Raw genomic sequence first — 25,229 nt, forward strand, 5'->3', positions numbered from 1 at the left:
GCATTCTTTGTGTACAAAACCTAAAAATGTTCTTCTGTGTACAAAGAACAGACAAAATTTGACCACATGCTGAGACACATACACACACACACACACAAATCAACAAATTTCAGAAAATTTAATCATGTGGAGGTAAGTAGTCTGGTAACACAACAATTTGGTAAGAAAACAATCCCAAAGATAACCAGAAAAACCCATGTATTTGGAATTAGGAAATCTACTTCTAAATATAGGTCAAAAAATAATGGAAAATAGAAATCAGAATATACTTTGACTTGAATGTTACTGAAAATACAACATTTCAATAACTTCTGCTCTTATCTTTATAACTTACTTCTACTCTCTTTAAATTGTTTTTTTCCTACCTTTCAGAGATGTAGGCTTAGTTAAGGGTTTTCCAGCCTTCTGTTCTGAAAGACTCAAATTTCTCTTTAAGCACAGTGTTACCTGTATCCCACAAGGATTTTATAGGGCTTCTTTTTTTTTTTTTTTTTTGATTTTAGATGTTTTTATTTTATATAAAAAAAGTTACCGAAGGCAGATGTTATAATTAAATACAAGTTTATATACGATGCAATAATGGAATATATAATCATGGCATTTCCTGGGCTTCAGATATGTGACAAGATATTCGCTCCATGGATCAAAGTGAACCAGAGCTAGTGATTTTTTTTTTTTTTTGGGGGGTACACCAGGTTCAATCAACTGTTTTTATACACATATCCCCGTATTTCCTCCCTTCCTTGACGCCCCCCCCTCGAGTCCCCCCCACCCTCCCTGCCCCAGTCCTCTAAGGCATCTTCCATCCTCGAGTTGGACTCCCTTTGTTATACAACAACTTCCCACTGACTATTCTACAGTTGGTAGTATATATATGTCTGTGCTACTCTCTCGCTTCCTCTCAGTTTCCCCTTCACCCCCCGCCCCCTCCCAAACCTCGAGTTCTCCAGTCCATTCTCTGTATCTGCTTCCTTGTTCTTGTCACTGAGTTCATCAGTACCATTTTTAGATTCCGTATATGTGAGTTAGCATACAATATTTGTCCTTCTCTTTCTGACTTACTTCACTATGTATGACAGATTGTAGTTCTATCCACCTCATTACATAGAGCTCCATCTCATCCCTTTTTATAGCTGAGTAATATTCCATTGTATATATATGCCACATCTTCTGTATCCATTCATTTGTTGATGGGCATTTAGGTTGCTTCCATGTCCTGGCTATTGTAAAGAGTGCTGCAATAAACATGATGGTACAAGTTTCTTTTGGGACTATGGTTTTCTTTGGGTATATGCCCAGGAGTGGGATGACTGGATCATATGGTAGTTCTATTTGTAGTTTTTTAAGGAACCTCCAAATTGTTTTCCATAGTGGCTGTACCAACTTACAGTCCCACCAACAGTGCAGGAGAGTTCCCTTTTCTCCACATCCTCTCCAACATTTGTTGTTTCCAGACTTTGTGATGATGGCCATTCTGATTGGTGTGAGGTGATACCTCATTGTGGCTTTGACTTGCATTTCTCTGATGATTAGTGATGTTGAGCATCTTTTCATGTGTTTGTTGGCCATCTGTATGTCTTCTTTGGAGAAATGTCTATTTAGGTCTTCTGCCCATTTGTGGATTGGGTTATTTGCTTTTTTGGTATGAAGCTGCATGAGCTGCCTGTATATTTTGGAGGTTAATCCTTTGTCCGTTGTTTCATAGGCAAGTATTTTTTCCCATTCTGAGGGTTGCCTTTTAGTCTTGTTTATGGTTTCTTTTGCTGTGCAAAAGCTTTTAAGTTTCATGAGGTCCCATTCATTTATTCTTGATTTTATTTCCATGATTCTAGGAGGTGGGTCAAAAAGGATGTTGCTTTGATGTATGTCAAAGAGTGTTCTGCCTATGTTTTCCTCTAGGAGTTTGATAGTGTCTGGCCTTACATGGAGGTCTTTAATCCATTTGGAGTTTATTTTTGTGTATGGTGTTAGGAAGTGTTCTAATTTCATTCTTTTCCATGTTGCTGTCCAACTTTCCCAGCACCACTTATTGAAGAGGCTGTCTTTTTTCCATTGTATACTCGTGCCTCCTTTGTCAAAGATCAGGTGCCCATATGTGTTTGGGCTTACTTCTGAGTTCTCTATTCTGTTCCATTGATCTTCCTTTCTATTTTTGTGCCAGTACCATACTGTCTTGATCACTATGGCCTTGTAGTATAGTTTGAAGTCAGGAAGCCTGATTCCACCAACTCCATTTTTCCTTCTCAAGATTGCTTTGGCTATTCGGGGTCTTTTGCGTTTCCATACAAATCGTAAGATTTCTTGCTCTAGCTCTGTGAAAAATGCCATTGGTAATTTGATCGGGATTGCATTGAATCTGTAAATTGCTTTGGGTAGTACAGTCATTTTCACGATGTTGATTCTTCCAATCCAGGAACATGGTATGTCCCTCCATCTGTTTGTGTCATCTTTGATTTCTTTCATCAATGTCTTAAAGTTTTCTGCATACAGATCTTTTGCCTCCTTAGGCAGGTTTATTCCTAGGTATTTTATTCTTTTTGTTGCAATGGTGAATGGGAGAGTTTCCTTAATTTCTCTTTCTGCTCTTCCGTTGTTAGTGTATAGGAATGCAAGAGATTTCTGTGCATTAATTTTGTATCCTGCTACTTTACTAAACTCATCAATGAGTGCTAGCAGTTTTCTGGTAGAGTCTTTAGGGTTTTCTATATATAATATCATGTCATCTGCAAAGAGTGACAATTTTACTTCTTCTTTTCCAATTTGGATTCCTTTGATTTCTTTTTCTTCTCTGATTGCTGTGGCTAACACTTCCAAAACTATGTTGAATAACAGTGGTGAGAGTGGACACCCTTGTCTTGTTCCTGTTCTTAGAGGGAATTCTTCCAGTTTTTCTCCATTGAGAACAATGTTGGCTTTTGGTTTGTCATATATGGCTTTTATTATGTTGAGGTAATTTCCTTCTATGCCCATTTTCTGGAGAGCTTTTATCATAAATGGATGTTGAACTTTGTCAAAAGCTTTTTCTGCATCTATTGAAATGATCATATGGTTTTTATCCTTCAATTTGTTGATATGACGTATCACATTGATTGATTTGCGTATATTGAAGAATCCTTGCATCCCAGGGATAAACCCCACTTGATCATGGTGTATGATTTTTTTAATGTGCTGTTGCAGCCTGTTAGCTAGTATTTTGTTGAGGATTTTGGCATCTATATTCATCAGTGATATTGGTCTGTAGTTTTCTTTTTTTGTGACATCTTTGCCTGGTTTTGGTATCAGGGTGATGGTAGCCTCATAGAATGAGTTTGGGAGTGCTCCGCCTTCTGCAATCTTTTGGAAGAGTTTGAGAAGGATAGGTGTTAACTCTTCTCGAAATGTTTGATAGAATTCGCCTGTGAATCCATCTGGTCCTGGGCTTTTGTGTGTTGGGAGATTTTTAATCACTGCCTCAATTTCTGTACTTGTGATTGGTCTGTTCATGGTTTCTATTTCTTCCTGGTTCAGTCTTGGAAGATTGTATTTTTCTAAGAATGTATCCATTTCTTCCAGGTTATCCAATTGATTGGCATATAGTTGCTTGTAGTAGTCTCTCATGATGTTTTGTATTTCTGAGGTGTCCGTTGTGACTTCTCCTTTTTCATTTCTAATTCTGTTGATTTGCATCTTCTCCCTTTTTTTCTTGATGAGTCTGGCTAATGGTTTATCAATTTTGTTAATCTTCTCAAAGAACCAGCTTTTAGTTTTATTTATTTTTCTTATGGTTTCTTTCCTTTCTTTTTCATTTATTTCTGCTCTGATCTTTGTGATTTCTTTCCTTCTGCTCACTTTGGGGTTTCTTTGTTCTTCTTTCTCTAGTTGTTTTAGGTGTAAGGTTAGGTTGTTTATTTGATCATTTTCTTGTTTCTTAAGGTAGGACTGTATTGCTATAAACTTCCCTCTTAGAACTGCTTTTGCTGCGTCCCATAGGTTTTGGGTTGTTGTGTTTTCGTTGTCATTTGTTTCTAGATATTTTTTGATTTCCTCTTTGATTTCTGTAGTGATTCCTTGGTTGTTTAAGAGTGAATTGTTTAGCCTCCATGTGTTTGTCTTTTTTGCAGTTTTCTTCCTGTAATTGATATCTAGTCTCATGGCGTTGTGGTCTGAGAAGATGCTTGATATGATTTCAATTTTCTTGAATTTGCTGAGGTTTGATTTGTGACCCAACATGTGATCTATCCTGGAAAATGTTCCGTGTGCACTTGAGAAGAAAGTGTAGTCTGTTGTTTTTGGATGGAATGTCCTATAAATATCAATGAAGTCGAGATGGTCTAATGTGTCATTTAAAGCTTGTGTGTCTTTATTGATTTTCTGTTTGGATGATCTGTCCATTGATGTAAGTGGGGTGTTCAAGTCTCCCACTATAATTGTGTTACTGTCGATGTCCCCTTTTATAGCTGTTAGCATTTGCCTTATGTATTGAGGTGCTCCTATATTGGGGGCATAGATATTTACCATTGTGATATGTTCTTCTTGGATGGATCCCTTGATCATTATGTAGTGCCCTTCCTTGTCTCTTTTAATAGTCTTTACTTTCAAGTCTAATTTGTCTGATATGAGTATTGCTACTCCAGCTTTCTTTTGACTTCCATTTGCATGGAATATCTTTTTCCATCCCTTCACTTTCAGTCTATATGTATCCCTTGGTCTGAAATGGGTTTCTTGTAGGCAGCATATAGAAGGGTCTTGTGTTTGTATCCATTCAGCCAGTCTGTGTCTTTTGGTTGGAGCATTTAATCCATTTACATTTAAGGTGATTATTGACATGTGTGTTCCAATTACCATTTTCTTAATTGTTTTGGGTTTGTATTTGTAGGTGTTTTCCTTTTCTTGTGTTTCCTACTTAGAGAAGTTCCTTTAGCACTTGTTGCAAGGCTGGTTTGGTGGTGCTGAATTCTCTTAACTTTTGCTTGTCTGGAAAGCTTTTGATTTCTTCCTCAAATCTGAATGAGATTCTTGCTGGGTAGAGTATTCTTGGCTGTAGGTTTCTCTCTTTCAGGACTTTCAGTATATCCTGCCATTCCCTTCTGGCCTGCAGAGTTTCTGTAGAAAGGTCAGCTGTTATCCTGATGGGTTTTCCCTTATATGTTGTTTGTTGCTTTTCTCTTGCTGCTTTTAATATTTTTTCTTTGTGTTGAATTGTCGTTAGTTTGATTAATAGGTGTCTTGGTGTATTTCTCCTTGGGTTTATTCTGTATGGGACTCTCTGTGCTTCTTGGACTTGGTGAATTATTTCCTTTCCCATGTTGGGGAAGTTTTCCACTAGAACCTCTTCAAATATTTTCTCAGACCCTTTCTTGTTTTCTTCTTCTTCTGGGATGCCTATAATTCGAATGTTGGTACGTTTAAGGTTATCACTGAGGTCTCTGAGGCTGTCTTCTAGTCTTTTTATTTTTTTTTCTTTTTCCTGCTCTGTGGCGTTTATTTCCCCCATTTTATCTTCCAACTCACTTATTCGTTCTTCTGCCTCAGTCATTCTGCTGGTTATAGCATCTAGAGTATTTTTAATTTCAGTTATTTTGTTATCCATTGCTGTTTGTTTTTCTGAGTTCTTATGAACTGTTTCTTGTACTTTCTCTATTTTGTTATCGAGATTTTGTATCATTTTTACTATCATTACTCTAAATTCTTTTTCAGGCATTTTTCCTATTTCCTCCTCATTTATTTGGTCTTGTGGGTTTTTTTCCTGCTCCTTTGCCTGCATGGGGTTTCTTTGTTTCCTCATGGTTGTCCAAGCTTTTGGGGTTGCTTGTCCTGGTGACAGAGGTGTTTATAGAAGACTGTCCAAGCCTCAGACTAATGTCCAAGTATTGGATTAAACGAATATTCAGTCTTGGGTTTTTTTTGCGTTATTCTGTGACCAGCAGAGGTTCCTTTATTGTTCGTCTGTAAGCCTCGGTGTGTGGGGAGGGAGAGGGTACAATAGTGGCTCCTTCTCCTGGGAGTGAGTGAGCAGTGGCGCACTGTTGTTTCAGTCAGGCTTGGAGGTGCCTGTTGCAGAGGGCGCTGGTGGCTCAGGCGTAAACAGAAAGTCTTAGAGTTGGGCCTCTCTCGGGGTTTTTTCTTTTTGATGCTGGTTTTTTTTTTTTCTCTCGGCAGCCTTCCCTGCTGCTGGCATTGCAAGGAGTTTTAATATAGCCCCGCCCGAGTGCCTGAGGGTGCTTGTTATCCCTGAGCGCCTTAGGTGGCCTGCAGGGCGTCTCTCCACTGCCTGTTGCAGAGGCGCCGAAAGAGAGGGAGAGGCTATGGCTGCGGCTCCTCCTCCCCGCCCGTGAGCCTGCAGCCTCCAGCCGCCATCATGGCCGGGCAGCTCTCAGGGACGGGCACTCCTCTCCGCGGACCTCCTCCCTCCTGTCCTCTCGGTCCGTCACCCTACCGGCAACAATGTTTCTCGCCCTGAACCAGTTCTCCGGTTCCCAGGCTCCCGCTCCCGGACCCTCTGTTCAGCCGCGGATCGATGTCTCGGTCCGGGAACGCTGAGCTGCGCTGCGGACCCTCCGTATGTTTCTCACTCCCTCCCGTCTGCCACAGCTCCGCCGCTTCACCCTCTTTGAGCCTTCGTAGATGCCTCCCTACCGGCTATGTCGGGCTCCCTGCAGCCCTTTCTGGTGTCCGAGGCCGTCTGCTGGTGTTCAGCTGGTTCTCTGTGGGAATGACTGCGTCCTTCCATGCATTCCCAATGCATCTGTCGATTTTATAGGGCTTCTTGAATTGTAGCTTGGTATGGTTTGTCAGGTTTACAAAATCCTCAGTGATTATCTCTTCAAATACAACTTCTGGCCAATTTTCTCTCTTTTTGCCTCTGGGACTCCAATTTTAATTATGTTAGACCTTCTCACTGTATCCTCTAGGTCTTATTCTTCTTTTCAATTATCCATCCTTTTATGTCTCAAAAATTCTGAATATTGTTTCTGTCTTATCTTTTAGTTTACCAATTCTCACTTTCACTTTGTTTAATTTATTAAACCCATCTAGTCAGTTCTTAATACTATTACTTTTTTTAGTTCTAAAATGACCATTTTTAAAGTTTCCAGTTCTCTGCCAAAATTCTTAATCTATTTTTGTCTCCTTGTCACAGGAAACACTGTTACGTTAAAGTCTGTGCCTAATAACCCCAAGTTCTGGAGCTCCCAGGAGGCAGGTTCTACTGTCCATTTTTTTCTGCAGGCTTTCATTTATGTTGTACTGCTCCTGACTACGCCTAGCTAGTAATCTGCTTGTATGTCAAGTAGAAATAATAAGGCCTGGGAGGGTGTTTTATTCTTAAATTATTTTTCTAGAGAGTATTTGCCTTCCCAGGCATCCTGGGGACCCTAACAATGTATCACCACAATCTAACTTCAAGAAGTGGGATGATGCAAATAGGAGATGTATCTACTATGAGGGACTGTTTACTTCTGATTCATGCTACTTCTAGGGTCCAGCCTTTTGGGGTCTCAAGTCTCAATCCAAAGTGAGAAGAATATACTAGGCCCCACCCAATTCTTTGTGGGCCCTGCACTTTGATCTCTCTGTCCCCCTATGTCTCTGAGGCTATCACACTCATCTTCCTTAGGTACCCACTGTGGAAGCGGCCACCACCACCTAGGAAAGACAGCCAGAAATGCTGGGCTGACCTCTCTGAGTCTCTGTTTTTGTCATTCCCTGGATCTTGAGCCAATAATTCTTCATCATCTTATTAGCTCTCAACGCTTTCAAGCAGAGTTTAAAAAATACTCTGCCTAGCATTTCCCTTTGTCCTCAGAAAAAGAGTTGGTCCAAATGACCAAGTCTGCCCAAATGACCTGGCTTTCCCAAAATATGCTTTATTATGACACTAATTCCAAAAGATGCTTTTTCATGAGAAAAAAATGAAGGGTTCTACTGTGAAATCACTTTGTGTAACCGTATGTCTAAAGACTCAAAAAACAGGTTAGCATTTTAAAGGCTCTGCTAAGTCCTACAGTAAAGAAACCTGTTTAGTTTTATTCAGTACAAGGTTTGCCAAAAGCATAGGTAAGTCCTTCTTTTCAAATGGCTCCAAGAAACATACTTTGAAAAATGTAGATGAGAAATCATATTATCCACAGCTTTTAACATACTTTCTTCTAAACTTCTCTGGGAATTTAAAAATGTTTAACCTTTTCATTCATAAAGATTTTAAGGCATAAAGCTGAGTTTAAACTATTTTTTCCAATCTACTAAACCAAAATGGCACCACTGTTGAAAATGGGCTAAAAATACATTATCTGACACTTCCTCACAAAAAATAATAACACTCTTAAAATACCTATGACAGACCATTTATTTGGGGGGGGGGAATTTACAACAAGAAACACTTTAAACCCATGTATGCTATAAGTACTGCACAAAAATAATTACTTCCATTTGGCCTCTGAATTAAGTGATACAAGATATCTACTTAGTTGCATCTGAATTCTGAGGTGGCACATGTTAAAAAGCAGCCATAACAAAAATTTTATTTAGGATACAATCCAAACAAGAAGAATAAGCAGAACTACACTAGCACAGGTTAAATAGATATATAAAAGTATGAATCAGTGAAGAATCAAGACATTCAACTTTGATGTGTTACAAGATAGAGGTTATATTACATTGTAAGATTGTTATAAGAAACAGATTTATCTCTGTGCATGTAGCAATAGAAATAGACTTTTAAGTAACTCATTAGGCAAGTAAATATTTTAATAATTACTTGAACTTTAAATTTTAATAAAAATTCATGTTCACTAATCATGATCATTAACGTGATTATTGACACTATTAGCACTAAACAAATTAAAATTAGTTGCCTATGACTGGGGAGTGGGGGGGTGGGAGGAGGAAGGGAACAGGAGTGGAATAGAGGTATAAAGGGAGAAGTGAATAACATACTGAGAGATGCTTTGTGCAAACCCATGACGACGTGCCATGATCCGAGGAGTGTGACTAATGCGACCCTCCAAACCTGAGGGTCTAGAAAGAGGGGACGAGGCTTACAAAAGAAGAAAGATGAATTAAAAAAAAGAAGTAAAAGAAACAGGATTAGATCATATGTAGAAGGATGATGTTTCAAACTCAAGGTCTGAGTTTGAAATTACCAAAGGGGAACACAGAAAACTGAGCAGCAAAGACAAAGCCTAGATTTACAGTTGCATGGCAGATAAGAAGGAACAGTAAAAAAAAGCTTTGGGGAAGCGTGCAGAGAACAAAAACTAAAAAAGGTCAAAAAGAGAATTGAGACACTTGTTTGACAGGAGGAAGAACCATGTTTTATCAAGCCAGAGGGATGCGGAAAAAAAAAAATAAAGGCAAAGGGAAAACACATTAGAAACCTTCAAACAGTGAAACCCCATGAAATAAAAATAATTTTGGAAGTAAAACCAAGAACTAGTCAAAATTAACATTAAATGAAACCGAAATTATTGATTCCAGCCTTAAACAGGCTGGAAAGTAGAAGGGAGAGCAAGATGCACAGTGTTGGAGGAATAAAAGCATATGAGAAAATGCAACATAAAAAGAGTATATGGGCATGTAAACAACTAGAAATACAGTTGAAAAGAGATAAACTGTAAATGTTAGAGTTGAAATAGAACTGAAAAGAGATAAACTGTAAATACTAGGAAATACACATACAAGGATAGCAATCCTAATGTATAACTGGTAAGACCTTTATGAATTTGTCCACAGCTAACTATCTGTTGAAAAAAGATCCCACAACAGGTCTTATCTGTTTAATTCCACTAAAACAGCAACTCATACAGTGGCAGATACAATTAGGCATTTATTCCTACTTTAGGTCACTATATGTTTTGTAACTTGCCTCACTCATAATGTCCATTTATTTCTTTCTCATCAAGTTATTTAATCATCTCCAAAATTTTCTTAAGGCAGAAGCTCCTCACATTTTTGGAATAAATGGGTTGAATACATGTAATTGGGAATTTTTCATAGAAGTGCTCTGTTTTCAGATGACTCTTTGAACACACAATATCTAGAAGCAGAGAGGGAATTCCTACCCTTGCCTTCAGACAAAAATGATAACTGTGATTATCACAGATGAAGAGACCAAGACGACTAAATGGGATGGTAATCCAAAGGGATACAGTTATTCTTATGACTCCTTGACATATATGCCATGTTTTTTTAATGTTAAGATCATAATTTATCTTTACCAGCACTTCAGGGCTGGGCAGACACACTTATGACATGTTTAAATTTTTAGTCATCTTGAGAGGGGTCCCCAAGCAAAAAGAGACAATCTGGCAGTAATCACGACAAAACGTGAATGTTCTACATGTGACCACCAAAACAGATCCTTCAGAGACAAACTTTTCAACTTTCTTTGCATCTCTAGAAGTAGGCCCACCATTTCTTCCTCTTGCATTCTCCCTGAAAACACTTCACACAATTGCAAGATACAGCAGTCTGCTAACAGTCTAACTTTGGTAAGGACAGATGACACAGAAAGCTTCTCCTTAAGAAACTGTCGATGTAAAAATTGTATTAAGGCAATTTAGTCTTTAGAAAAGAACAATGTCTGCTATGAAGGAAGCACTCAATAAATATTTATTAAATGAATGAGTGACTGAACGTAAGGCCAACATGAAAAATGTTAAGTATTAATGAACGTACTAATTAAACAAAAGCACAAAGGCACATGTCTACTCTCGTCATATATCCCCATATTTTCCTCTTCATTTGGTAGAAGCCCTTGTTTGAGGGACAATATTCCTTTTATCTTAGATAGGACAGATGCCTACAAAAAAACAGCACGAATTCACTCACCCACTGGGCTGCTTCCAGCTCCATTTGGCACTGTGAGGTCTGAAGTGCTCAACATTCCACCTAACAACATTACAGAGAGAGGAGAGAGAGCAAGGAATGAATGTGAACTGGCTCCCCTTATGACAATGAACTGAACAGAGGTAACTCTCACTCCATTCCTAAAAAACACAAAAATAAAAACTAGCCCAGTCTGAACTTGGCATTAACATGTAATATGATGTAGTCAAATATACAGGCACTCGCCTATGAAGCTCTGGACATGTTTGCCTTCTGTGTATCAATACCAAATAGTACATATTGGTAAGCACAGGGGCAGTGCTCATGGACTGCTATAAAATCTAGGAATAATGGGAGAGGAGACACTGCATTACACATAGTGATGCAGTTTAAGTGCACTGCAAATTTCTGCTGAATTAACGAACAAATCAGGCAGGTGGAGATGCAGAAAACTCTCTAACTCCAATCAGGTAAGTCTGTCTCTCCATATTTTTAACATGAATGGCTCATACTCAATTTTAAATCTTTGCCCATGACATCCTATATAAGTTTTCTGCCTGTCTAGGTATGGCTTTCCCATGATAAGGAAAGCTTATAGATGGCAGGTTCTCTATTTGTTCCACAATGCCTGTTACAATGTTAGAGCCACAGATTCTCAAAAAAATACTTTAAAATGGAGGCAGTTATGTAGTGGTGACTCTTGCTCATCAAAGCAGTAAAATTAGGAGTAGCAGAGTAAGAAGCTGTTTACGTTAGCAGTTAGTTTTTTCATTCTTTTAGTTAAAGAAATCAGAAGAATAAACATCAGTACACACCTGCACTGCCAGTACTTGGTGGTCTCTGAGGGGCTCCAGGGGATACATTTCTATGTAATGTGGCTTGAGGTGGAGAGAGCATGCTTGAATCTGCTAATGTTGAGCTGGCTGCCAAAGATGGGGACACAAGTGAACTCCCTGGGTTAGTGTAGGACAAAGCACTAGGGCTGGTCACAGGGACTGTGACAGACATTGAGAAGTTTTGAGGTGGCAAACCGGGCTGTAAATAAAGAAAAAGGAAGAGAAAACTGTTAGTTTCATTTTCATCTGTCTTAAATTTAACAATTTATGAACTTTAATTTAATAAGGTAACACTAGTTACTAAAAGTAGAGGGTGGGGATAAGTTCTTACTAAATCAATTTGCAGGTTTAAGCTATTTTCTTTACAACTGTATTTGAACATGAGACTGTTTAACCTGAACATTTTCAATTTCAATTTTTTATATATCAATACATATATACTAGTATAATGTATTTATTATGTATTTCAAATATTCATAGAGATAAAAATCATAGGTCAGAACCTGATATTAAAGTTGTGTTGTCAAACTTACACATTATAAAATACACCATGGTTACCAAGAAAGCATGAATTAGCACTTAAATGCAAATCAGTTTATTAGTAACATTACATTTCTATTGGGAGATTCCAAATATAACAAAAGGGGAAAAGTGTGTACATATATTATAAACTTCATACATCAAATCTGTCCTGGTCTGATTTAATTCACTAACATTCTTATTGGACAAAACTAAAAAAAAGAAAAAAGAAAAAAATCAAGTTATATACCACAATGCAATGAAAGTAATAAAAATGCAAAAAAAAAAATCCCCCAAACCAAAAAACTAAACAAAATTAACCACTGACAAGTTATCTTTAAATTGTACAAAGATTAAGTTACAAATATTATGTTAGCTTATTTCCCTCCAAAATATTCCATAGTCCCTTAAAAATAATATTTTCTATTTTCCTCCTGCATTTCCTCCACAGACCACTTATAATATACTTGTTAACCATGATAAATAACAATTCTCTTTATAATTTAAAGTGAGAGAAAATAAAAAACCTTCATCTTCCTTCATTTTAAAACAGTGATTTGCAAAGTAAGGTAACACTGCTAATTCAAAGTTGAAAGAATATAATTATGTACTTTATTCACTAGTTTATTTCAGGTAGAATATAACTCCCTAAAAGATATAAAACAATGGATACATGATAAAATTTTTTCAAAGGTAAAGCAATTTTATTTACACAATGTTTTTGCAGCTTAAAATTAACTGCAAAGTCACCAACATCCATATGAGGTCAAAAGGGATTTTACTTTTCTGTTGTTTTGTTTCTTAGGAATGGTATTAGCACAAAAATACCTCCTTAAATCTGCTTTCCATGGGCTTCTTATAGCATAAGACTACTCTGAAGAAATAATCCATGATGCATATTTTAGGCCATAGTTTTAAAAGAATTAACTCTGGTGATGAAATAAATACCAGCAGTGGAACCAATTTGTTCCACGAAGTCTACAACACATATACAGTGTTAGAAAAATTAGATTCAGAATAACTGTCTTAAGAAGCTCTTGCCAATGGAGCTTCAGTGAAATCTCTTTGAAGAACTATCAAAGGAGCATGAACTCAAAGAAGTACTGTTTCACTATGATTAGATGTGTGAGCATGGAAAAATTTTAAGCCAACTATTTGTTTTGCAACCAGTTTAAGAACATTGCTTCCTTCAATTAAAACTGAGCCAGGGCTCTCTTCCTCAATACCTACAGTGTAAGAAAAGAATAGGAATTTGGAGGTACTGTTGTCAAGTTGTTTAGGAACATTTACAAAGAGTCAAATAATAAGCTACTATTACAGCAACTATATAAAATAATTAAAAATAATTTTGAAACATCAAATTTATAATAAATGCAGCCATTTTATATTTATAGTCTCGAGATCTACTTAAGTACATGTAATATTTTAAAAGTCACTGGAAGGAGAGGGAAGTCTCATATGTACCCTATATTTAAAATCATGGAAATTTAAAGCGGGAAAGGACCTTAAAAAATCATGTGAGCCAACTCACTCACTCTACCGATGAGGAAATTAGAATCCAGGATGTTTAGGTGCCCTACCCAAAGGTATGGGGATAGTAAGTAGCAGAGCCTGGATTAGGATGTTTTCACTTCTACGTTTAAGACACTGAAGATTGAAAATGTACTACTGTAAGATTTTCACAATTTTATTTTGAAGTTCTATAAAACCAAAAGAAATTAATAAAATACTTTGTCCCTCTTCTACTTACTGCTATCATCACCCACTACAAAAATAAACAACAGGATGTGTGGTCAATCTCTTCATGCACAAGATAAAAGCACAAACCATACTTTAGTACTCACTGCGATTTTATGATTCCGCATCATATTATCAAATTCCTCATTAATTTTTTTATATTTTTCTTCTGTATGTGGAGTTAGCACATAGGAAGTATCAGGGTCTGGGCTGTCGCACCCTCTGTGTTCCTTCTTGTTCAGAGCCTAAATAATGAAGTTAACAAAAAGGATCAACAAATAAAAAGTAGAGGTAAAGTAAAAGTACTTACAGGGCCTCGTTTGAAAATAAAATCACTATCTTCATTTAGTTTGCTGAGTCTGTCCTCCGAGAGTGGACTGTGCTCAAAGTAATCGTCAGCATCAGGGCTCTCACAACCATTAAGGCCTTTCTTTCTTAAAGTCTGAAATACAATTGGAAAATTCACACACAAATGGTACTAACTTGCCACGAGTTTTTTTGTAAAATTCATTAAGAGAGCACAGACTGAATGAACTGGGTAATACAAGAGCCACTGAAATGGTTTTAAATGATCACAAATGTACTCTAAATATTCAAATAAAGTAAATCTTAGACATAAGCAAAATTATGTTCCCATTATACATTAAGAGAAAAGGAATATTTACATATTTGGATCCTTCCTTTCCAATTTCCTAAAGCATCCTAAGTTACTCACTGCTCTGACAGTTACAATCCAAATCTGATTACAGCCTGATCAACATATCTGATAGGATCAATGAGTCTGAGACCCTGAAATACAAATATGTAAAGATGACGCTCTGAGAAATTATCATAGTACCTTCATAAAATGAACACTTCAGCAACTTCATCTACCCACATTCCTTTCTCCCTGACAGTTTATCCCATTCATCAGAAATAATAGGCTCAATATCCCAATCATTTCATTCCTGATTTGTTCTTAAATACGATGATTTTTCTACATAACTCTGAAGTATAAAAACTCACTTATTTACATATGACAGTAATGACTCTTTCCTATGTAGAATGTTCATATCATTAGTGACTTCACATATCTTTAAATTGTGTAATGAAAACGAATTCAACATCCACTTTCCCACCCTTTGCTAACTCTTTCTATAGAGCTCCTTCACAGACTGATTTAACCCAATGAACTGACTTTCTGGAGGGTTTTCTTGAGTGTTATCAAAGTATCCCCTGGATCATATTGACTTTTTCTTTCTTCTTACTTTGGGGTACAAATACAGTGAACAGCTGATTTTCTGATTTTTAACTTTTTTAACTAAAATCATCATGAAATGACTTGTTTAGTATTTAAAAGAATACACTTAAAACCAAGGGCTCGATAACCTTTAGAATATTAATTTACTTACAGAATTGTCTAAATTTTTAAAAATCCTGATAGGTCTTATTTTAAAGTAGCGTTCTAGGGTTCAACAACTTAGATAGCTTTGAGACTTGCTGATTTCCCAGCCAACCACAGAGAAGTTTTAGGAAGTTAAAATGTTCCAAGTAAGCCTATCTACTTAGGTTAAAAAATGTTTGAACAACAGACTAGTACTAGATGAGTGCATTTATAAATAATTATTTATTAATAGTGATTTAAGGTATGTTTTAAATTAACTCATAATAACTGATCTTGGTATCCTTTAAAACATGATTTACAATAATTATGAATGCTATTTTACTCCTTTTGTTCTTGAAATAGAACATAAACACACATTAAGACTCGAGAATTTTTTCTTAATTTCTCTGAAGTCTATTTTAAAATTTCACTTTACTCAATTTTTTTTTTTTGCATGCTTAAAGAATCATAAGAAACCATTAGTATAGCTATGTTAGCTTCTCAAATTGCTTGGCATGCACTAGGAATCCCACACACAATGCCTGCAACTCCCACAACACAATCACTAAACATGAGCATACAGCAAACACTACACCTATTCCCCCAACATCAGCCCCACGGCTCTAAGTTCTGTGGGTGTAAGTAATCACATGAACTTTTATGTGTACTTAGCCATAAAAGGTCATGTTTAGAACTAAAAGGTGGAGACGTATGCCTCCCCCCCCCACCCCGCCCCATTCATGGCAGCAAGTTCTGCTTGCCAAAGCTCTGCAACTTGCTATCAGCAATGAAGATGTTAACACTCAAAATACTGGAACACAATGAACTCTTATAACCAACAGAGCTCTAGAAACTGAACAAATATAGTAGGTGCCTACACACAGACTTTATCATGGAGTTGATTTATTCCAGCCTGAAATCTCTAGATATTTTCCCTTCATATTCATATATCTTAAGACTAGCTAATTCACAGTCTTGCTCTTCCACTGACAGCAATCACCAAGTATGTCTCTGTGAACATTTTTAAATTACCAAAGAAAAAGAACATGGCCTTTGTTTAATAATTACACAAAATTTTTATCCTACAACAGTAGGGTTAACCCTACTCTACTCATGAGGAAGAATAGCACTCTGGTATCTCCAGTTCTGCAAGCCTTCACTTTAGATGGGATTCCTGTCATTGTGAGAGAATTTAAGAGGCTGTATCAGCTCTGCAGATAACAAGCTAATGTACCTCTGTTGGATATCCAACTTGTGTCTTCTTATCACTAGAAATGAAGAGTTGTTTTCAGGACCCAACTACCATAAAAAGACTTTTTCTGTCTTCTTTATCATTACCACATAGCATAATAGTAAAAGTTTCTCCTATGTCACTGGTACTAACAGGTGGAATGCTGTATCTATTAACAAGGCCAGGCGAGGCATATAAGAAACAGGCTAGCTTCAGTTTTCTTACATGCTTAAAGTTAGCCTCAATAAAAACACTTGCTCAATGAAAAAAACACAGTCTGAAAGGTCACCACTAAGGAGGAATCTACTTTTAAGTGGGAAAAAATTCAAGCCTATTAGCACTGTGCACTCTCTATAGCTATCACTGATGACTGTAATGTTCCACTCTTAAGTAAACAGGACTTAAAAAGTACTTCATTCTTCTAACATGTGATTGACAGATTTTCAGTGCTGTTATGGCAAACTTAAGGGGAAAACTCCATTGTGCCAAAATAATTTCCTATTTCAGGGGTGTACACCATTTAAGTTGATGCATCCCAGCTGCTTTTCCTAAATAACTGTATTCTGAAATATAGATTATGAATTGCTAAAGGGATCAATGGTGATGAACAACTGAATTATTAATCAATTTAAGCTGACTTGATACAACCCATTGTGTCCTTTGTATCAGTGATCCAAACATGTTTAAAGATTCTAACTAGCAAGATTACTTACATGAAATCATAAAATTGGTGTACCTACAATTTTCATCGGTTTCTTTCTATAGAAGACATAAATTTTATTTTTGGAGGGTCAAACACCATTAAAAAAACAAAACATTTCTACTTGTCACAACAAAATTAAACTCTATTATGATTTTTAATAGCCTTTCTTTTTGTGATTTTGGGAAATTTTATGTAGGCTTTAAATAGTGAATGCCCTTAGCTAACATTTACCTACACCATTAGTTATATAAAGACAAATTGTGAAAGATTTTTTACATGGATCAAAAAATTGCTAAGTGTCTTTAACTGAAAGAAATGGATTGGTTAGGACACATCCTCCCAGGTTATCTGATTCTTTGTGGTTTGTGCCTCTCTTTAAGCTACTTTACAACTCTGTACAGATAGAAGTTTATCTGTAGAAAGCTGATAGTAATGCAAATCATTAGTGTTTATAGACATGCAAATAGATTCTGTCTGGAGGAGGTTTCAATTGACCTCTTTCCTCACTGTGGAAGATGCCAATTTCGCATCTATGAAGAAAATTCATTTTGCCTTCTTGATGGGTTTATGCATTTCTCTAATGTTTGGACTTACCTTTAAGCAGATCCAAACTCAGGGGAAAAGAGTTTGCTCTTGTTAGAACTTAGTATTGGACTGAGTATTGGTTTTTAAGAGAAAAGCAATATTTGATTATCTGATAAATAACCTGTATTAATTTCTTATGGTATCAAATATTAAGAAAATACTATCAGAGAAGGATTATGACCTTTTGGTTCTCTTCTTCAAGAAATTAAGAATAATCAATTTTTGTGACAATTCATAAATGAAATATTCATATCACAGTATTGAGTGTAACTATCTAAGAGTGCAAACCCCACAATCTCTTGAAACAGGGTTCCTCTCCATCTGAAGCTAAAAGTAAAATTCAAGGTGTTGGGGAAAGTGTAGGCAGTGTTTTGCCTGTAAGCATTTCCAGGGAGAAGGGATCCCAAGATCACACTTCAACTTCCTGAGCTGGATATGCCCAAATTAAACTTATAAGTAAGAGGATGTTTTCTTTTTGGTTTTGGTATTAATTGAATCAGTTGTACCCAAATGAAGAGTAACTTAAAGCTTTCTACCTACTGATGAAAGACCTCATATGTAGGAAGGCTCTTAAATTTAAGATTTCCATACCAACTTAAGGAAAAACAGTGAAAAACTGAAATTTAGTGGGTATCCTGGTTAGAACTTCCATTTAGGTTATATCCATCTTTATTCTTTGATTAGCTTATTTTACATCTCTGTTGAGATGGATGTTAGTTTGAAACTACTTACTACAAGAAAACTCATAGTAACTGCAAATAATTCCTCTTCATAGAAACTGTTTTCTGTGGAATGTCACTGAGTATCAACTTGTGGATACTGAACAATCTTTGCTTCCACATGTAAATTCATTTCAGCATTAACTACTGGTGTGTGGTATTCTGAGTTCTTCCTTGAACTGGTTGTGACATCTTACTGGATTACTCATTAGTTAACTAATTAAATAAAATCTTTATTTTATTATGTTCACTTTATAGTTGCGTAAGAGTAATGATTTTATACCTTCTTCCAAATCTAATCTGAAACCTTGAAGACCTATATAGTTCCTCTACTGCACATTTCCATTTGGATATTTGGCTATTTCAATTTAACCAAGATGAAACATTATTTTTTACTAAGTAGATTCCCTCTTTGGACTTAACTATTCTAGTCAACACAGAAAGCAATCTTGCCTTCACTCTTTGCTCTCTCCCCACATTAACACAGAATTCCAAATTTTGTAGATTATTATCTCCCTTTCCACTGATTATATCCTCCTTCACTCTTCTCTCTCTTCTAATTTGTCTCATGAATTATTATAGATTCAGTTCTCCTCAATACCACTTTGTATTTGTCACCCTTGTTTTAAATCTCTGATGGCTCTCTGTGATCTAAAAGCAGTAGGCTCTGAACTTTTATATTATCCATTCCATCTCTAAACATATTTCATGCACAGCTCCCAATATATGCATACACTGAAAAAATTATGTGCATGAATGACTGTCAATCTTGTGAAATCATAACACGCTTATCTTAGGATAAAATATAATTTCTATTATTTTCTCCCTGAACCCCAACAGTTTTTATACATCTTACATCCCTCCTGAAATAACAGATATAGAGTACAAAATCAAAACTCCTTAGCCTAACTGCAAGTCACCTAACTGTCTAGCTCTTACTTTTTTTGTCCTTCCCCATTTTTATGCTCCCTGAAACCTCTGACCCAGCCAGAGTGGTCAAAATTATTGTCCTCCTAACAATCACAAAAATTTCTTCACTGATGTCAACCCACTTGCTTGAAACCCTGTCTTCTCTCTTATCTGTGTGACTATTTTAGCCTAGTTTGAACTCCAACTTTCCATGAAATTTTCTTCCCCCACTACTTTCTATGCTGAAATTTTAACAGCACTTACTCTATAGAACATTCATGTAATATATGTAACGTTGTATTTACTTACTTTCTTTATATTTTTTGTATTCAACTAATTCATGACCTTTCAAATTAAAGACTGAAGTCTAGATTTCTTTACATTTTCAGAGTCTAGACAAACAAGGTGCTACACACACATGAAATATGGATTTATTAATACTTGCACAATAAAAAAAAAATAGCAAAGGAGAGACCAGGATGATGTGATGTTACTTTAGATGTCTTCTAAAACATAAAGTTATGAATCTGTTGTAATATACTTAAATAATAAAGCAATCTAGAGACATTCGTCTGAACTAGGCTGATCCACAGAAATTGCTGACAACTGACTGGTTTTGAATTACAAAAATACAATTTCATATGTAAGTTTAACTTACAATAGCCTTTACTCTGAAAGCTGCTGGGATATTCTCCGGTGGGCTTTTGGATAGGAAAGATTAGAACTGGTAGTGCAAAAAGACTTCTTATTTTGAGTGTACAGTTAGCTATAATCAACTAACAGCCAAAGATTCTGATTCTGGATCTTATTTTGAACAGAGAAAAGGCTGAAGTATAAACCTGGAACTCTAAATAACAAAAGCCACTTTTCTTAAGTAAAGGAAACTCCGTGTTATCTACAGAGGATCAACCTAGTTTAAAAAAGAAAAATTATGTTAGCACTGAGATAAGGGTCCACAGGCTCACCAAATCTTTTCTCCTACTGAGAAAGGATCAGTAAGATAGTATCATAATTGAAGATTTCTATTTGGGAATTATACTCTGGTTACAAAAATGGTTAATTGGATAAGAATCCAGAATATCAATTATTTTTACATGAAGACCATCGGTTGTGCCTTCAGGAGAGTCATCTTGCAAACCAGCCACAGTGGCAGAGATGGCGGCCCATGTAGACCTTGAGATGGAGTTCCTGACTTCAGGCCTTAAGGAAGCCAGGTATTCTTTTCTGCCTTGGGTGCCATCTGCCTATATTCCTTCAATACATTTCTCTTTGGCTTGAGCTACTTTAAACAAATTTCTATTCCTTATAATCAAAAAATCTTGATGAAAAAAACTGTCACAATTCTTTGAGTCATGAGTTAATCTAATCCTTATCTATCTAAGTCATCTAAGTCCCCAAACAAGTCTGGCTAATGTCTCCACAACCTACAGTCCAGAGAAGATCCCAAACCTGGAGAAAACTGAAACAAAGATCTTTAGTCATGTGTTCTACTGTTCTACTTATAAAGTATTAGCAACCTTATCTTTCAAGTTCAAGGAGACACTTTCAGAATTCTGGGTATATATAAGACACTGCTTGGCAGGCCCCTGAACATTTGCCTCTCATTTTCTAGTCTACATTACTGAGTCTGTTGGTGAAACTGGAGAAAGAAAGAATAAGGGAAGAGTAGAAAGGAGATAGGGAAAAGAAACTTGAGGAGGCAAGAACAATGCTGTTTAGACTTATTTCTAAGTATATCCACGTGTGTTTTTTTTTTACACAATACACTTAAAAAACATTTCAAAATGGATTATAAATCAGGCACAGGCAGCTAATTTTAAATAAATTTCTTTCTGCTTACATTCTCTCCTTAGCAAAAAATAACATTTAAGATTTCAGACATTTATTCTCCATGGAAATTATATATACACACATGTGTATATATATCAATAAATATATATGCATTAATACACATATACACATTATAATCTTTGGTGTTTGTTTACAGAGTGAAGAAATCTAGTATTCAGGATATTTTTCATTGCAAATATGTTTAAGTAAATATTTAAATCATGTGGAGACTGAAAATAAGAACTGATAAAAACCCCAGGGGACTGGCATTTTCTGGAATCTTGAGATATGATACTGAATTTTGAATTCAGGAGTCTACACTGCCTCAGTGTTTGCCAGAGCCCATGTCAGATAAGATTGCGTTTTTAACTACCATCAACCAAGAACTGAACTATTCTTTAACATATGCTCAATTTTATAATGACAACTGTCAAATTCCATTCCAAACTAGTAATAATCATAGCACTCAGAAGTGAAACTAGGGAAATAAAAGTACTCCAAAGGTATGTGCAGTTTTAAAATGCAAGATGAGCTCATCAATTAAGCCAATTCACAATATCACCACCCACCTTAAATCTCATTTCTGTGAAACAGCTCCACAAACACTGGCTAAATGGATACTCTGTCAGCTCTAGCATGAGTAACAAATAAGTGATGGTAAAATAAAGGAATAATATGTCTTAAGTTCCAAGGAACTTAAACTAGACTTTAGAACTATTTTTAATGAAAAAAGTTCTTTTCCCCATTTTTAATAATTTTGTTTCCAATTTTGAAAAATATCTCTTATTCTTCCTAGACACTTTAAAAACACACCAAGACATTTCATTTTTAAAAATTGGACATAAAGGTGCATCAAAATTTACATAAAATTCAACAATTATAAAGTGAACAATAGTAATTGTAATCAGGTCGAAAAATAAACCAGAACCCTATATATCTCCCTCAATCACATAACCCTCCCCTCTCTTCTCTATAGGTAATACCATCCTAAATCTGCGATGTCAGCCTTCTGTGCTTTCTTTACAGGTTTATCATATACATATCCCTAAAACTATAATTTAGCTTTGCTTATTTTTAAATGTTATGTGAATGGAATATATGCAATGTATTATTTTGTCTGGCCTCCATTATATCTTATGTTTATGATATTAATCCATAGGGTTGCATATAGTTACAGTTTGTACATTTTCACTGAATATTGTATTATATGGGAAAAAAAAACTTTATCCATTCTATTACAGATAGACATTGGAGTTGCCTCAATCTTTTGGCTATTATGAAAATGGTGCTACACACATTCTTGCAGACATAGTCTACTGCATATCTGCACACATTTCTCTAGGGTATAATTTTAGGAGCAGAATTGTTCATAAAACAATATCGTTATACTAGATAATGCGAAACACTTTTTTAAAGTAGTTGTATCAATGTATGTTTCTACCTGCAATGAGGATTTAACTTGCATTCCCTTGATTACCAAGAAAATGAAGCAGTATTTCATAACTACTGGCCATTTGCATTTTCTCTTTTGTGAAGTGCCAAGTGTCCTAGTACTTTTCCAATTTTCCTATTGTCTTTTTATTGCTTCATATTCATTCTTTTCTTTGTAATCAATGTAAGTCCTTTGTTATTTTTATGTATTGTAAAAATCCTTTCCCATTCTGTGGCATAAACATTTGTCTTTGGATGAAAACAGGTTCTTAATTTTAATAAAACCAAATTATTCATTTTTCTCCCTTACACTTATCCTTTATGGTAGTAATGTTTATGTCCTGCACAAGAAATCCTTCCCTACCTCAAAATCATGAAGGTATTCTCCCACATTATATTCTAAAAGTGTTATAATTTTGCCTTTCACATTTAGGTCTATTATATTCCTGGAGGTAGACCTTGTGTATGGTATGAGGTAGGTTCACTTTCACAGTTTTCCCATATATTTCCCACAGTTTTCCAACTGTCCCAGCACCACTGCTTACAGTTTGTTCTTTCCCCCTTTGATTTGTGATATCACAATTACCTATATATGTGCATGGTTCATTTCTGAGCTATTACTTCACTGATATGTTTGGCATTTGTGCTAATACCACATACAGTATCTTCATTACTACAGCTATAAAAATTAATCTCAATATATCATAGTGCAAAGCTTCCTATCTTGCTATTCTTCAGTGTCATCTTTTCCCCTTGAATTTCCCTATATATTTCAGAATCAGTTTCTGAATTCTTAAAAAATTTAATTGCTTGGAATTTTGACTGGCATTTCCTTTACTGTATATGGATTACTCACGTAGCACTAACAAATACAATATTGAGACTTACAGTCCATGATAATAAGATACTCTGTTAAGTCAACCCTGCAGTCCTGGGATAAATCCAACTTAGTCATAACGTATAGGACTCTTACATACTGCTGGATTTAATTTCCGTATTAGTTAGCATAAGTGATGTTGGAAGCTTTAACAAACACAAGTCTCAGTGGCCTAACACAATGAAAGTTTCTTATTCATACAAAGGCTAATGAGGATGTTTCTTATCTCAGAGAGCCTTGAGTGAGATTATTCGGAGCCCAGTCATTTATCTTTTGGTTCCACATGAGATCACAAGAGTTCCCATCTGGATTCTCTTCACCTGGCTAACAGAGAAGAGGAAGTATGAAGATCATGTGGCAGGTATTTTATAGGTCAGGCATGGAAGTAGCATGCATCACTTCTATTTACATTCCATTGGCCAACTCAGTCACATGACTACTCCAATGCAAGGGAGGCTGATAGTCTAGATGTGTGCCAGAGCAATAGTGAAAATGACTCAATGTGAAAATAAAAATGTCTCTGATAAAAATGCTGTGAACTTAAAAAATAAACTAATATTATGTTTAGGAGTTTTGCACTTATGTTCAGTGAGACTGACTTCTGATTCTTCTTTTTAGAACTCTCCTTTTTGTTTTGCTATAAACATTAGGCTAGCTTCATATAATGAAAGGAGAGTTCCCTCTTTTTCTATTCTGTGGAAAAGTTTGTGAAATACTGGCATTATTTCTTCTTCAAAAATCTGCTAGGACTTCTTAACAAAGTCATCTGGACTTGGAGTTTCTTTGTGGTAAACTTGACAATAAGACTATTCAAATTTTCTATATCTTTCGTGATTCCTCTTTGTTAAATTGTATTTTTCTGGAAATGTGTCCACTGAGTCAAAATTTTGAGGCACAAAGGAATCTTGAGATTATATGTGCTCAAAAAAGTAAATTAAAACAGCTGTTGAACAGAAAACTATATGTTACCTTTGTGATCTAGTTTACCTCCTACCTTTATAGAGGAGAAGATTAAACTCAGGAGAGACCCAAGTCCTCACCCCCAAACCCCTCCACATCACACAGCTATTAAGTGACAGTACTAGGACTAAAATCTAAGTCTTCTGATGTCCAGTCTAGTGCTCTTTCCACTACACTGTGCTAGTTCAGACTACATTAATTAATCAGTCAACAAACAAAAGGGAGACTGCAAAGAAGGCTGTGATCAGGAACCACTTCAACCACTGGAAAGAGAGTACATTCCTTGCACATGTGGTTGCAGGCACTGCCTTCAGACTCCTTCCTCAATTCTTCCATGACCTTATCTGTATCTTCCTCAGTTAGAAGTGTGTGATGTTCAGGCTACAGTTTCTTTCAATTCTAAGGTTTTACCCAGTTCTATGATATATCAGGTTTAATGACAAAGATCTCAGCAAATGGTAATGATACTTCTCCCCACTACCACCCAAAACAAACCGTTTTGGGGCCCCTGTCTCCCAGGAGCTAGATACTAGGCTGCCCGACAGTCTCAGTTTACCCACAGAGATAAAGTAACTCTGCTGCAGAACTCCACATATAAATGAGCACTTGGACAGAGCTGGCCCTTGGTGCCCTGCAAAGTCAGGGAAGTCCATCTTCAAAGCCCTGGCTCTTGGTTCCTAACTACCCCTGTGGGGGTGTGGGGGTGTTTAAACTGTACAAACAACT

General features: G+C 36.1%; 1 protein-coding gene across 13 annotated transcripts in view; it reads right to left on the reverse strand.

The window, feature by feature from the left end:
* Window positions 1–25,229, reverse strand: part of MEF2A (myocyte enhancer factor 2A) — a 157,314-nt gene that overhangs the window by 32,448 nt on the left and 99,637 nt on the right. For 8 of the 13 annotated variants that reach the window (XM_057723592.1, XM_057723590.1, XM_057723586.1 and 5 more), the window contains 3 exons: window positions 14,003–14,140; window positions 11,619–11,838; window positions 10,807–10,866 (listed from right to left, as the gene is read on the reverse strand). In XM_057723592.1, coding sequence (XP_057579575.1) covers window positions 10,807–10,866; window positions 11,619–11,838; window positions 14,003–14,140 — 418 coding nt within the window. Of the gene's footprint in view, window positions 1–10,806; window positions 10,867–11,618; window positions 11,839–14,002; window positions 14,141–14,205; window positions 14,338–25,229 lie in introns of all 13 variants that reach the window. The other 5 variants (XM_057723591.1, XM_057723588.1, XM_057723585.1 and 2 more) reach the window with 2 other exon arrangements.

Source organism: Hippopotamus amphibius, chromosome 2 (assembly GCF_030028045.1).
Source record: "Hippopotamus amphibius kiboko isolate mHipAmp2 chromosome 2, mHipAmp2.hap2, whole genome shotgun sequence".
NCBI lineage: Eukaryota > Metazoa > Chordata > Mammalia > Artiodactyla > Hippopotamidae > Hippopotamus > Hippopotamus amphibius.